The sequence below is a fragment of the Haliotis rubra genome, unplaced genomic scaffold (genome assembly GCF_003918875.1).
Source record: "Haliotis rubra isolate DU_JTF1 unplaced genomic scaffold, ASM391887v1 Scf1299, whole genome shotgun sequence".
Taxonomy (NCBI): domain Eukaryota; kingdom Metazoa; phylum Mollusca; class Gastropoda; order Lepetellida; family Haliotidae; genus Haliotis; species Haliotis rubra.
In genome coordinates, this window is record NW_025765224.1 from 142,416 (window position 1) to 159,007 (window position 16,592).

General features: G+C 43.7%; 1 protein-coding gene across 2 annotated transcripts; it reads left to right on the plus strand.

Annotated features, from left to right (window-relative positions):
• The first annotated feature begins 687 nt into the window (after positions 1-687).
• Positions 688-16,181, plus strand: LOC124267060 (monocarboxylate transporter 12-like). Of its 2 annotated transcripts, XM_046701898.1 has the most exons (8): positions 688-848; positions 1,065-1,142; positions 1,209-1,416; positions 3,349-3,492; positions 8,166-8,432; positions 10,671-11,054; positions 11,593-11,718; positions 15,551-16,181. In XM_046701898.1, exons 2-8 carry the CDS (start codon positions 1,077-1,079, stop codon positions 15,697-15,699), a joined length of 1,344 nt encoding a protein of 447 aa, XP_046557854.1. In that variant the 5' UTR covers positions 688-848; positions 1,065-1,076; the 3' UTR covers positions 15,700-16,181. The 2 variants fall into 2 exon arrangements, with proteins under 2 accessions (XP_046557854.1, XP_046557853.1); XM_046701897.1 differs by having other exon boundaries at positions 1,065-1,416.
• The last annotated feature ends 411 nt before the right edge of the window (positions 16,182-16,592 follow it).

Here is a 16,592-nt window from a genome sequence, read left to right on the forward strand (position 1 = left end):
AAGCTGTTTACAACCACACGAAGATGACGTTTTGGAAAGAAATAGCATATTTGTATCGTTTTTTCCGCAACTTCATGAGTCAAATTCACCTATGTATTTCTTTTTTTGGAGAGTGTATATGCATATGTTCACATGTGTATGCATGTTATCATATTTATGTATGTGTTCGTATATGTTTGTGTGCGCGCGCGTGTGTGTGTGTTCGTATGTGTGTATGTACAAATATGAGTGTGTATATGTCCCGAATGATTGTTCCATTCGGTGTGTATCATGTTAATTACGCAGCATCGCTTGCACGATCACACCAACCCGTCCCTGAGCCCAACAGACACCGTTCTGTCCCTGACATGTCTATTTAAGGCAGGTCACTCACCTGACTGTGTGGCCAGCCTGTCCTGCTGATGTAGAGCAACAAGAATTGGGTCTCGTGTCTCTTTTTTCAGGTAAACTGTTTACTTGGAATAACATGTTTTGGTTACGAGTGTGAACAAACTCATCTTTTCACCTACACGTGTGATTATTATTTAAGTGATAACATAGCGCATGTGATCATTGTACTGTTTTTAATTCTGGAATTATGGCAGTGCGAAGCCCATATCGGCAGACCATGCCTAGTGAATTAGTGAGTGAGTGAGTTAGGGGATGGGGTGGGGTGGTGTGGGGTGGGGATTGGGTGAGTGAGAGAAAGGAGGCAAATGAGAGAAAGGAGGCAAATGGGCGGATGTTTGGCTAAATTCGATTTGAACAGTATTTCAATGGAAACGCTATGTGACGTAGGAAACCGTACTATGATCAGGACCTGAAACGAGTTTTACGTCATCAACGATAGGAGATCCTGCCGTGATAAGGTAGACGACTCTATTTGAGTCCTTTCAAGTATATATAACAACCTGCTACTTACTGCTTATCTTATTGTGTGGGAGTAGGTCACGTGATCAAGTGCATGTCATATGCATGTTAAACTTCTCTTTGTCATCTGGCATAGAGTTGTAAATATATAAGATGTGTTGATATGATACTTACTAAGTAGGAATGGAATATATTGATAGCATACTTACTTTCAGAACAAGTTCAACATGGACCTGGAGAAGAAGGAACCTCTGCCCGAGGCTGACCTGGACACATCCGATAATGTGAGCCAGGTGTTTCTGGAGAAGGGGGACAATGTGAGCCAGGTGTTTCTGGAGAAGGGGGACAATGTGAGCCAGGTGTTTCTGGAGAAGAAGGAGGACACAGTTCCCGAAGGAGGCTGGGGCTGGGTGTGTGTCCTCGGTCGGTTCTACACCCACTTCCTGTTGCTGGGGTCAATGAGTGCATTCGGAATTATTTACATTGAACTTATTGACTACTTCCACGCGAACAGGACCGAAGCGGCGTGGGTGGGGTCTCTTGCTGGTGGACTCAGCATGTTTGTAGGTAAGTCTGAGGACCTTGGGTGACGGGTTCACATATGTCACATATGTCGCCGTGTACCTGCTGATGTATCTAGGGAGGAGTTTGAGATGGGTGGGGTCTCTTGCTGGTGGACTCAGCATGTTTGTAGGTAAGTCTGAGGACCTTGGTGGACAGGTTCACATATGTCACATATGTTGCCGTGTACCTGCTGATGTATCTATGGAGGTGTTTGAGATGGGTGGGGTCTCTTGCTGGTGGACTCAGCATGTTTGTAGGTAAGTGTGAGGACCTTGGTGAACAGGTTCACATATGTCACATATGTCGCCGTGTACCTGCTGATGTATCTATGGAGGAGTTTCAGATGGGTGGGGTCTCTTGCTGGTGGACTCAGCATGTTTGTAGGTAAGTGTGAGGACCTTGGTGGACAGGTTCACATATGTCATATATGTCGCCGTGCACCTGCTGATGTATCTAGGGAGGAGATTCAGATGGGTGGGGTCTCTTGCTGGTGGACTCAGCATGTTTGTAGGTAAGTGTGAGGACCTTGGTGGACAGGTTCACATATGTCATATATGTCGCCGTGCACCTGCTGATGTATCTAGGGAGGAGTTTGAGATGGGTGGGGTCTCTTGCTGGTGGACTCAGCATGTTCGTAGGTAAGTGTGAGGACCTTGGTGGACAGGTTCACATATGTCATATATGTCGCCGTGTACCTGCTGATGTATCTATGGAGGAGTTTCAGATGGGTGGGGTCCCTTGCTGGTGGACTCAGCATGTTTGTAGGTAAGTGTGAGGACCTTGGTGGACAGGTTCACATATGTCACATATGTCGCCGTGCACCTGCTGATGTATCTAGGGAGGAGTTTGAGATGGGTGGGGTCTCTTGCTGGTGGACTCAGCATGTTTGTAGGTAAGTCTGAGGACCTTGGGTGACGGCTTCACATATGTCACATATGTCACCACACACCTGCTGATGTATCTAGGGAGGAGCCTGTTGTTGTATGATGGATGCTGGTGACCTCCTGTTCAAGGGGCGCTATGACTGACGTAAAGCTTAACATATGTTACATTTGGGATTCCACTTTCTTAGTAAAGTACAGATTCTAGTACCTTTGTTGTGCAATTGTGTAATCACAGCTTTCGGCCGTGGGCGCCATGCCAATACACTTATCAGAGGGGTACACAAAGTTCGCAGTGTACCAGTTGTGCGACTTCCATATTTGTGGAAGTCGCGGTGGCTGAGCGGGTAGGCAGCTGACTCTGTGTGCTGGCGATTAGGCACCTGACTCTGAGGGTGTGGGTTCGAATCCCGGATGGGACTCAACCCAACAAAAGTACTAGAATCTGTGCTTTACTAAGAAAGTGTAATCCCAAATATAACCTATGTTACATTTGACCACTTTCTAAATGGCATTGTGTAAGGTTGTGACACTGAGAGCACTGCTGCCCCTAATGAAATGGGCCCCTGTATAGGAACACTGCAGACATCAACGTGAGGCTGACTATCAAAGATTCTGTCAGAGTTCAAATACACGGCCACACACATACAGAACAGAATCGATTGGAATGTTCCCCCCTGCCCCATGGGGGTCCAGGTTAGGGATCTGGCTTGCGTGTCACTGTAGTGCTATGGGGGTCCAGGTTAGGGATCTGGCTTGCGTGTCACCGTAGTGCTATGGGGGTCCAGGTTAGGGATCTGGCTTGCGTGTCACCGTAGTGCTATGTGGGTCCAGGTTAGGGATCTGGCTTGCGTGTCACCGTAGTGCTATAGCAAGTACCATTGTACATAATATCAGTCATTGGATTATCTGGACCGGAGTCCAATATTCACAGACCATGTGGTTGGAAGAGTATGGCGTTAAACAACATAAAATCAACAAACTATTACCTGGGAGTGAAATGTACTCAAGTGAAGTAGACTAACATGTAAGTTTAGTGTTGTCTCTATTCAAGGTCCTCTATCAGGGGTGATGACCGAACGCTTTGGTTGTCGCCTCACAACTATGGTGGGAGCCATTATAGCGTCCGTCGCCTTGTTCAGCAGCTGGTTTGCTAACGGTATCGTCTACCTGTGCATCACATACGGCGTTATAGCAGGTAGGTAAGACCATTGGATCACTAAGTAGGTTATCAAGAATAGTAGCACGGTACAATGATACAGCAGTGTACGTGGTTATTCTATAAAATGTATTGCAATACCAAATGTACGGAAACATGTGACTATGCTAAACATAAAATTGCATAAAATAAAAGTTATTTGAAAAGTTATAAAAATACTTCTACATAAACATGTAGCAAAGAACATGTAATTTGACGTCACGTGTCACGCGTGGCACGTGCACCTTGTGCACAATGAACTTACTCATTTCTTGCAAGTTTTTTGACACCTGAAGTTCACACACTTGATATTGAAAATTGAAGAAGGGTTGATTATTTTCTTAGTCCTGAATGTTGTGGAAAACCTAAACTGCACATACGTCATGCCACGACTTACAGAAAATCAGCGTCTCCGCGCCGTGGATATGCCGGAGACTGGGATGGCCCAAACTGAAGCGGCCAGACATTTTGGTGTCCATCGAAACACGATCTCATCTCTATGGATACGTTTTCAACATAATGGGAACACGAGAGATTTGTGTCGAACCGGCTACGAGTGACGTCACGTCAGCAAGACAACCACATTCGGCTGACCCATCTAAGGAATCGATTCCAGACTGCCAGTTCAGGACTGTACGGAACCGACTGAGGGAGCACAACATCCGGCCCCGTCGGGCTGCAATACGTCCAATTTTGCTCCAACGTCACCGACAATCACGACTTGTCTGGTACAGACAGCATCTACAGTACTGGAGACAAGATTGGGGTGGTGTTTTGATCACTGGCGAGTCGAGATTTCATCTGGACAGCACAGATTACACGGCAAGGGTGTTCGGACGGCGAGGTGAACAGTATGCTGACGGGTGCGTCAACGTTTGGTTGCAACAGCGTTACAGTATGGGGAAACATCACATCTAATGGTCGGACACAACCTGTCATTGTCAATGGCAATCTGACAGGTCTACGATACAGAAATGAGATCATTGGGCCTCATGTGCAGCCGTTCATTCAAGGACAGAGACGTAACTTCACGCTTCAGAAAGATAATTCCCGTCCATATAAGTATCGTGTTGTGATAGATTTCCTGTGACAGCAGACGTTCCGGTAGTCCCCTGGCCAGCTGTTTCTCTGGGCCTGCCCCCTATCGAGCACGCTTGGGATGGAATGGAGCGACGTTTACGTCAAGCCCAGAATCAGCCATTGACGTTAGCTGAATTGGGAAAAGCGTTGGTTTACACATGGGACAACATTCCCCAAGCATTCTTCAATCGCATAATGTCGTCGTTGTAAAGCCTGCATCAACGCCAATGGTGGACACACACGATACTGAATTTGTGAACTGACTTTTGACACAACATCTCTTCAATGTCCTGCCAACAGTTAAGCAATGATAAATTAAAACACCACACTCTCCCACAAAAAAGAACAAAAAACTGTAGTTTATTCACGGAAGCAAACGTGGCAAATTTGTCTCAGTTTGTAGTGCTGGTAGCTATGGTTGTCTGGCGTTCACAAGCACGATCATTTTCAAAACTCACAATCCTCGAGAAACCTCAAGTGACAATAACATCTGGTGTAACCTCCGCCACCTGGAATAACACCCCGGGCCCTCCTCGCTGATTGTATCAGAAGGTGAGTTGGAGGCGTTTCAGTCTTTATGGAAGGCATTCTGTACTGGAGGATCTCTCTGACGTATTCTGCGATCCATAACGTCCCAAACATGATCTATTGGTCAGAGTTGCTACCGCTTCTTGATGTGAGAAATTACCAAGGGCACGTGCACGATGTGGCCCAGCATTGTCGTCAATGTGTTTAGTTAATGGGTTTTAAAATGGGGTACCATAACCCTATCTAGCACAGTTGTCCGTCCAATCAGATTTTGTCTCATCGTCACAAAGTCAAGTTTACAGTCACATGATAGGCTACATCATCAAGGAACCCCCGCCAAATGGTACTTACAAAGTATATTGCACCTGATGCTCACCTTTGATGGTAACGTGCATTTCTAAATTCAATGTGTCCGAACGAGAAAAATAATCACCCAAACAAATGTAATTATGACATGAATATTAAAAGCTATATGGGGCTTCAAATTGTAGGTGTTGCGATACCTTTTTATGATAGCGAAGTTTTTCAGCAAACACTAATAATAAGTTCATTGTATAGCGCCCTACATCCGATCACAAAGTGGTTGTTCATGGCGCTGACATATATGCCTATTTACAACAGGAGTTCTTTTAGGTGTCATGGTGCTCCCTGAGCTTCTTGAACCAAACAATATTACAAGCCTACAGTGACTTGTAGTTCCTATTTTAAGTTATTACAAGCCTACAGTGACTTTTAGTTCCTATTTTAAGTTATTACAAGCCTACAGTGACTTGTAGTTCCTATTTTAAGTTATTACAAGCCTACAGTGACTTTTAGTTCCTATTTTAAGTTATTACAAGCCTACAGTGACTTGTAGTTCCTATTTTAAGTTATTACAAGCCTACAGTGACTTGTAGTTCCTATTTTTAGTTATTACAAGCCTACAGTGACTTGGTTCCTATTTTAAGTTATTACAAGCCTACAGTGACTTGTAGTTCCTATTTTCAGTTATTACAAGCCTACAGTGACTTGTAGTTCCTATTTTAAGTTATTACAAGCCTACAGTGACTTGTAGTTCCTATTTTCAGTTATTACAAGCCTACAGTGACTTGTAGTTCCTATTTTCAGTTATTACAAGCCTACAGTGACTTTTAGTTCCTATTTTCAGTTATTACAAGCCTACAGTGACTTGTAGTTCCTATTTTAAGTTATTCAGGAACATGTAGAACGTAATGTCTGAAGCAATTTATGCATGTGTTTGTGACCAAAGTATTTAAATACTCAAGTTACATAATTAATTGCTTAAGGTTCTCCTATATTCCATTACTTATGTCGGTATATTAATAAGCTCTTCTGGTTAGGTAACCTTTACAAACATAGTACATATTAATACCTCCTGTCTCGTTGCACGCAAAATAAAACTGCTCCGAGCGTATAAGTTACATCATCATAGAAGGACAGTTATATAAGAGGAGAACGGGTGAACATAATCTGGGGCGCTAAGGTACAGGCGAGTATTGTTCTCAACAGTGAAGAACGAGGAGACACATGTTTACCCTCTTGAACGTCCAGTCATTTCCTGGTTGTGCAGGAAAAATAGGACATTGATCAACACTTGAGGACAGGGAGCATTAGATGAAAAAAAATAGACTAAATTTTAGAATAAAATATGAAAATTAGAATTAAAATAAAAAGGTCACTTTTCACTGTGAAATTCGCGCTAAAGCAAAAACGAAAATCCTTAACTTACAATCGGTTTATGTCTGAAGGACAATGAAAGACAATAAAATACGTCTAAGAATTCTTAACACACGAATGAAGGAACCGATAGGGAAAGCTGATTGTTTGAAAATAATATTAGCAATGTTTATGTTAGAATGAACCAAATTCACAACCAAGAGCAACGTTAGAGCGCTCTTTGACCACCGCACGATTGTGACACTCACCAATATGACAATAGCCATTTGATCTCCTCTTATCAACACCCATAACCAGGAATCCCCTAAAGGGACCTATTAGAACCCCGATTCCCAAAAAGGAACCCGTTTGAACTTCGAATTCCAACAAGGAATCCATACGAACCCGGAATTCAAAACGGGACCCATTCCAACACAGAAACCCACCATGGAACCCATTCGAACACATAGTCCCACCTTAGGACCCATTCGAACACAGAATCACAAAAGGGGCCTATTCGAACCCCCATTCCCAAAAAGGAACTTGTCCGAAAGCAGAATTCCAACAAGGAATCAGTACGAACCCGGAATTCAATAGGGGACCCATTCGAACACAGAAACCCACCATGGAACCCATTCGAACACAGAAACCCACCATGGAACCCATTCGAACACATAACCCAACCATTGAACCCATTCGAACACAGAAACCCACCATGGAACCCATTTGAACACAGAAACCCACCATGGAACCCATTCGAACACAGAAACCCACCATGGAACCCATTCGAACACAGAAACCCACCATGGAACCCATTCGAACGCAGAAACCCACCTTAGGACCCATTCGAACACAGAAACCCACCTTAGGACCCATTCGAACACAGAAACCCACCTTAGGACCCATTCGAACACGGAAACCCAATTTAGGACCCATTCGAACACAGAAACCCACCTTAGGACCCTTTCGAACACAGAAACCCACCATGGAACCCATTCGAACACAGAAACCCACCTTAGGACCCATTCGAACACAGAAACCCACCTTAGGACCCATTCGAACACAAAAACAAACCATGGAACCCATTCGAACACAGAAACCCACCTTAGGACCCATTCGAACACAGAAACCCACCTTAGGACCCATTCGAACACAGAAACCCACCTTAGGACCCATTCGAACACAGAAACCCACCATGGAACCCATTCGAACACAGAACCCTAAAAAGAAAACTGTGCGAATTCCAACAAGGAGCCCATTCATTCCCACCACGGCATCGGATACCATAACACCTCAGCATTGTACCATCAGATCAGATGATCTTCACTTCATATTGAGTTCAGATACATGAATCGTCAAAGTAGATGAAAAACGAAACCATTCAAGGATGAACTGTTGTTTATTTCCAGGTAGTGGACTCGGATTAATGTTTATCCCATCGGCAGTGATTATCTTTCAATACTTTGAGAAGAAGCGGGGTTTCGCCAGCGCTATTGGATCGACTGGGGGAGGTATAGGCGCCATGGTTCTCCCCCTGGTGTACACGGAGCTGATCGCGGCGTTCGGCTGGAGGGGCACGATGTGGATCATCTCCGGACTGACGCTGAACGCCGCAGTATGTGGAGCCGTGTTTAGACCTCCAGACTATCTAAAACAGCGCAAGGTCACCCGTGAAGGTCAGTTACTATTACTTCGTTTGCTCGTCTAATATCCAGTGGTAAATTATATAATAGCAAGGTCCGCTCCACAAAGCGATTTTAGCAGAACGACTATCGATGGCTATATAACAATAATAAAGTAGCATTACGATTTTAGCAGAACGACTATCGATGGCTATAATACAATAATAAAGTAGCATTACGATCCCTTCTTGGACCAGGCCCACTTCTTCAATTTTGCTCTGAAATCCAGAAAATCCACATGGTGAATGTCCAAAACATTGCGGTAACGTGAGTTGAATGTGTTCGTATGTAGGTTAGATTTTTTCATAACGCCACACGGATCAATATTTCAACAATATCATGACGGGGAAACCAGAAATGGGCTTCACACATTTCACCCATTTTGGGAATGGGACACGGGTCTTCAGCGTTATGAGCTCACGTTTTAATCACTGGGCTACCCCACCGCCCCTGACAATTCCAGAGTGAGTGAGTATGGTTCTACGACGCTTTTAGCAATATTCCAACAATATCACGGCGGGGGACACCAGAAATGGGCTTCACACATTATTCCCATGTGGGGAATCGAACCGGGTCTTTGGCGTGAAGAGCCAACGCTTTAACCACTAGGCTACCCCTCCGCAACCAGGCTACCCCTCCAGAGACTGATATTGGGAACAGGCAGGACACGGAACCATTTTGTCGCCCTTCACGGGAATCCTTACAATGACTGATTAAGGCCATATATCTGACACTCATCAATTCCCTTATAATGCGATCATGTTTTAAAGAGTACATTGGGACTATATCCCGTGTATATTGTATCACCCGTATCACCCGTCAAAACACGTGTTGAGGCAGTTCAACTGTTCATGCCTGGTCATGTGACTGACGGGTACTGCCTTGCCGTCTCAGGTGTCGCAGTTAGCTTGCTTTATCCACTCACAGCATATGATGACATTTGGTTCTGCTGGGGGAAAGGAACTTTATATCTAAATGAATATCATCCTCGATAATCTCCAGGGTATAGGTTACGATCACTCTCCACTATACCTTGGATGCGTCCACGGCTTGGCCCGATGATTATATTACCTCCCTTTGCTGGCTCTGCATTCTCATAGCAGCCAATCAGCTAAGCCGCCGTCACACCCGAGCTTGCCAGTGTCAACAAAGATAGCGGTCGCAGTCGCAAAGGTTTGTTCGCAGTGCCACTCAGATTTTTGAGCAAATAATACAGACAAATTGACAGATCTAAAACTTTCAAAAAATATATAAAAGAACTCCTTCTACCTCTTTCAGAGTAACTCTGCATCAGTTGTGTTGCCAAGTTTAAACGGTTAGATAATTTAAGAAGCGAAAGTGAGTTGTGATTGGTTCGCTCAACTTCCCAGCGTAGACACCTGATTGGATAAAAAGCCAGCCAAGGAAGGTAATAAAATCATCGGGCCAAGCCATGGATGCATCCGGGGTATAGTGGAGAGTGATCGTAACGTATACCCTGGAGATTATCGAGGATGAATGGATATATCTTTGATATTACATTGCATTTGCTCCGACCTAACTAACGGCAACATCGTCGCAGGGCTGTATCCCGGGCTGGTTAATAGCGTGTTTTGTGGGATATTGTCTCTTCAAATACAGAAGTCCATCAGTGGGTCCACAACACTTTATTCGGCACCTAAGTATGTAATTACATGATAGTGCAGCAACGGCCAGGCAGCATCACAGAGGTGATCGTCAGCCCACCTCCCTAGCCGCTGTCCGAGGGTCAAGCCCCGTTACATTAACAATTCATTGTCTATATACTACTGACTGTCAGGCTGCCCTGTATCGTATTACGATACATGTATGGTCAACCTGCAGTATCCAGCATGCACCTCATCCACAATGTTAAACTTCCGTGGCCAACCGGCCATACTCTAAAGTTAATTAGGGTTAATTACACGCAGGCAGCTGACCTGTACATGGCTGTGCTGATGGTCATGATAATAAGCTGCTGATATTTCATGTATATTGTCAGCACTGTGATTTAGATTTAGATAACACAACTTTAACTTAACTCAGAAAATATACAAACATGTCTATATTTCCCGATAAAACCCATACCCCATCAAAGTGCCTACGACAGCTGCTTCATAAGATTATGGATGTCCCGGGTTTGATTGGCCGAATAATAAAAAAGGTGTACGGCAAACCCCGTGATATTTGAAGGCATATCGAGAGATCCATTTTACCCAGTGTCTTCTATTTCAGTGGAAGATGTCAACAAGAACATCACCCGGACACGCGCTCTTCAAGATTTCTTTTGTGTCTTCAAGGACATCCGGTTCTCATTCTTTGCCCTTGGAACAATGTTCTGCTACTTCGGGTATGGTGTTCCTATCGTGCACATGCCCGACCTGGCGCTCCAGAGCGGAGTTAATAAAGACGAAGTGGCGTACCTTCTGTCTATCATGGGCATTGTGGGGGTTGTACTGAGAATACCAGTCGCCTGGGTGAGTGACTTCCCCTGGGTGAGCAGGACCCTCATCCTGGGTATTGCCTTGCTGCTGTGTGGGGTCGGGACGGTGTTGTGTCCCTTCCTCACTTCCTTCCCGGCCTTCGCCATGTACTCTGCTGTACAAGGAGGCTGCATGGGTGAGTATGCGAACTCTGGTAGCAGTTTACTGTCGGCAAGAGGATGCGCACTCCCAATGATTTCACTGAAACAAACACAAACATGAAAAGATTATTTGATAGTGATATAGTTCATACAGGCATTCTAACTACATTCAGCACCTAATGTAAGCAGTGTCAAGGCGCAGCTGTCTGCTTTGTAACGAGTTGATATAGAAAGTTTCGGTCATAGAACATTTTGCTGCCGATTGTCTTCTGACCTTCAGTTTATAACGGACTAGAAGCTCTGTATTCGGATTAATGGTCTTGTATGATTGTTTGTGGATGACTGTACGGAGTGGGGTACAGCGGAGACCATGCTCCCCCTGGTGTAGGCACAGTGTACACATTGGCCGTGAACCTCCGCAAGCAGTTGTCCCATGAGAACACGTGGCAGAATGAGGTGGAAAAGGTGAAAGTGTATCCTCAATATCCTTTAGTATCCTTTAATGTACGATATCCCCACTCCGACTTCAATCCACGATTCGCACGTCCATCAAATTGTGTTGTGCACATCCAGGTATCTGGGGGGCATTTCTCGGCGTCATCGTGGCCGACCTTGTTGGCCTGAAGTACACCAACAGGGGCATTGGTTTCCTCATCTTCGCTGGAGGGGTAGCGACCATCATCTCGTCACCACTGGCAGGTCAGTACGACATACATTGTCATCTCCGTGTTAGTTGTACGTAGAATAGTATTTAGCCAACAGAAAACAGCAGTTTCTGATGTCCACAATTCTGTATTGTTTGAAACATAACAGTGTGACAGTGATTGACGGGATGTTGAAGAAACAGGCGATGCTGATACAGTGAATGTTCCAAACGAACCAACGAACCAGAAACTTAAAGGAGAATACGAACGGAAACAAAACTTTTGATATATTGTTAAGGATATTCTAAAAGTCACATTTGTAAAATAGCAATAAAAACACAAAAACGTACTCGTATTTCCGCCTATTACGGAAACACCCGACAGTTAATGAGCAGGGGGGTATCACGTGACATGACGTCATAAGTGCCTGTTGCTGATGGCTTCCTCTTTGATTTTACCTCACAACTTTTAAACAGTGTCCGTGGATTCTGAAGCAGTAAAAGATGTTCCTGATGTCATTTCTGAAATGGATGTTAGACCGTATCAATACGATCCGATTTTACATCTTGCAAGACAATCTTCCACTGAAGATGACGAAGAAGAATCAAGCGAAACGGAGGCACCGCTTGAGGTCAAAAATAATTTTAAAAATAGACCATATCAATTAACAAGATTACTATTTGTCAGCAAAATGTCATACAGTTCCAGCCAGCCAACTCACCCCTATAAATATATGACCAGTCACTAAGAATTATTTTTAAAAAAATGTGATTACAGTTCATTTTGTGTCAAATGGGTGACTGTAGGGTGTCTGGGATTCAAAAACAAAATAATTATGCTTCAGACAAGGAAAATAAAAATTATCTGCTTCAAAAATTACACTGGAATTATTTTGTTGAAAACAAGTTACGATCCTTGTTCTCATTAATAACGTATCAAGCCTCGATAAAAGAGCCCAGCCTGGTCGAGCAGAGATAATATTCGCGACGCAGATAAGTTATTCCCCGAAAACTGGTGGATTATAAAATACTAGTCAGGACAACGTATATTTCCCCATTGTTTGGTTATGGAAATAGTTATGGTACTCGGTCATAGCCTTAGAATGACACCCTGTCAGCCAATGAGAATACAGAACAACTTTCACGGCACACACTACTGACAAATAGCGAGTCTGATGCCGACGTGCGTAATTGGACAAAATGGAAAACAATGAAAGCAACAAGTATTTCATGATTTGCCGTTGTATTCGGTAATGTTTCGAGTTGACTGCATCATTTAGGGCTCCAAATCGAAAAGAACGTTTAAGCGAAACATTTTCAAGCTCATGTGAAATCTCTTACTGATTTTGATAATATATATCTCATGTGTACCAGTCGAACTGCCCCAGCTACAAAATGCCCCAGCAAATTTGGTCATTCATTCTAATTTGTTCAAATTTATTTATAATGATTGAATATATGCGGTAAATGCATAGTTTTTCTCAACTTATTATGATATTATGTTCTTCATATAAAGGTTATTAGAAAACTCATAACTATGTATATACTTATATATGAAGAACATAATATCAAAGTTGACAAAACTATGCATTTATGGCCTATATTTATTCATTATAAATATATTGGGGCATTTTGACTACCCCACTGGGACAATTTGACCAAATTTGCTGGGTCATTTTGTAGCGGGGGCAATTCGACTGGACAACTGGACTTGATTTATGTTAAAAATACCACTGACAGTAAGTTGTTACAGGGAATGATGGAGTATAATTAATGAATATCGTGGGTACTTTTTCCTTCTTCAGCCTAGCTTGGGGATGTCCATACCCCATGCGTGCATGTCTCTTTCATATGCGTCCGACTCGGAATGATCGGCGCATTTCTCCTGCCGAAATCTGTCATTTCACTTGGAAAAAGGAAATGGTGGTTCTTTCCCATGTTCGATGATGCCGTGCATCCCCAGGCAACGCAATACACCATCGTACGATTTAAAACAACAACAGAAACAACACGATTTGTACTACTGTAGCGCGTGGTCTTTGGCAATATGGCGGACTCCAGTACATTTGACGTCACGAGCGGAAAGGTCACGTGGGTTCCAGCGAAATATGCATAATGGCAGAAGCTGAGATTTACAGAAACTGTTTTCGCGATTAAAACATAATTATACATAATTTTTAATTGAAAATTTAGGAATATGCTTCTGATGACTTTATCTTTCACCCAGCAAATTATTGCAATTCTCTCGTATTCTCCTTTAAACCAATCGGACTTCAATCGGTGGCCGTCACCGGAGTCATCACGATGTTTCAACATTTGGAAAAAATTGTTTTATTATGTTCAACTAAATGTGCATATTTCATTTAATGCTGTATGTTATTCAGTTATATGTGCATATTTCATGTAACTGATTGATGCAAGGATGACATGTATCATGATGGTAGACGCATGTTCTGTAGACATAATGACAACATTAATGACAAGACGCTTACGTCCACGAGGGGGCTCTCCGTGCAGTACCTGACGTGGCTGTCATGACGTCCCTGTACCTCTTTGGGACAGACTGAATATGTCTATCGAGTTTAGATATATCAACAGAGAAATATATGCTCGACGCAGCTGTTATTGAGTATTAGTTACTAACATCATCCCCCCAAAAAACGAAAATAATAAGTAGATGAAGTAGACCCTCACGTCCGGCAGGCCTGTGTGACATTGACATCTGTGGGAACAGAGCTGTACCACGTTCAGAAGGCAGCATGCTTATGACGACTAAACTCATCACGACTAGTTTGTTTAACACCGCACTCATCTGTGTGACATTGACATCTGTGGGGACAGAGCTGTACCACGTTCAGAAGGCAGCATGCTTATGACGACTAAACTCATCACGACTAGTTTGTTTAACACCGCACTCATCTGTGTGACATTGACATCTGTGGGGACAGAGCTGTACCACGTTCAGAAGGCAGCATGCTTATGACGACTAAACTCATCACGACTAGTTTGTTTAACACCGCACTCATCTGTGTGACATTGACATCTGTGGGGACAGAGCTGTACCACGTTCAGAAGGCAGCATGCTTATGACGACTAAACTCATCACGACTAGTTTGTTTAACACCGCACTCATCTGTGTGACATTGACATCTGTGGGGACAGAGCTGTACCACGTTCAGAAGGCAGCATGCTTATGACGACTAAACTCATCACGACTAGTTTGTTTAACACCGCACTCATCTGTGTGACTGCAATCTGTAAACCCTGGGCCAGATAGCCCAGTTATTGACTTCATGAGTACCGATCTACGCAATAGGGACACGATAACATGCATCAACCAAGTCAGCGAACCAGATCACCCGATCCCGTTAGTCGCCTCTTGCCACCCAACACTGGTTGCTAATATCGTCGCGTGGTGTCGCTGTATCATTGTTCCACACCCTGCTGGGGCGGTGGGGTAGCCTAGTGGGTAAAGCGTCACGCCGAAGACCCGTGTTCGATTCCCCACATGGGTACAATGTGTGAAGCCCAATTCTGGTGTCCCCCGCCGTTATTGCTGGGATATTTCTAAAAGTGGCGTGAAACCATACTCACTCACTCACTCCAAACCCAGCTGGTATAGTAATTCTAACCTGGAAGCCGTGAAGATCCGGGTTAGAATGTGCCTTCAGTAACCCATGCTTGTCGTAAGTGGCGACTAACGGGATCGGGTGGTCAGGCTCGCTGACTTGGTTGACATATGTCATTGGTTCCCAATTGCGCAGATCGATGCTCATGCTGTTGATCACTGTATTGCATGGTCCAGACTCGATTATTTACAGACCGCCGCCATATAGCTGGAGTGCGGCGTAAAACTAAACTCACTCACTCACTAATTCATCGTTTCAGGTTGGATGTATGACGTCACGGAAAATTACAAGGCGTCTTTTTTCTTCGCTGGGGTCGTGTACATAGCGTCGGGAGGGTGTACCCTGGTTGTGTTTTTTATAGATTATCATAATAATAGGAAGGCGTCTCACAAAAACAACTGTACCTGAAAATGTATTCGTACCCTGTGATCTCCAGTAGCTGTGAATATCGACACATATTTCTATTCTGAGATGATACCAACATGATCATGTCAGTAATCTGTATGGATTGTATTAAACGTGGACATGGGTAGGCTTCCCCGCTACATCTGATCCAGCTTTAATATCCGTGGAAGGTAATTTGTGTCCTCAGTTTAAATGGATACAGAAGATAATTTCCTGTATAACGCTTAATCTCCCTCAGAAAACATGACCGTATCATCGGGTGAATGTTATGGGTAATTCAAGTTATCATGTATATCATGTATGACTTACAATGTTATTGTTATCTGCGGTGCTGATAACTACACTTAATACCGTCATCACGTGACATCAGTGTACCATGTCCGTGTTTGTACCCTCTGACGTCACTCACAGATCTGCAAAAGTTGGAAGCGCTCGTAAAGTAATAAAAACTTGGAACATTCAGTGGAACTCCTGGATTTCTTACACAGACGTGTTATGGTCTTGTTTTACTTTCTGCATGATGAATTTTCAGACACATTTTTGTGTGAACAGTATTTTTTTTGTCAAATAGTCATTTCAGAAGAGAAATCAGATGATAATTAATTGGCCCGTTGGGTCGCCACCACAGTACCGGATTAAAACTAAGACCACACCGCCAGCAATCCAAACATGATATTCATAATGGTACTGAGACTCGAATCCTGACCGTATAAAGGGACACAACTCTACAAAACACAGAAGAAGATGTCACACTGCCCTACCCGAGTTCCACCCCATCAGCCACAGGCTTACGCTATCTCCAGTACAATATAACATGTAAAGCTCATCGGTAGGCTTGCATTAGACCCTTGATTTCAGAACAGTACGTTTGTTTATATACACGAGTAAGGGGCGTG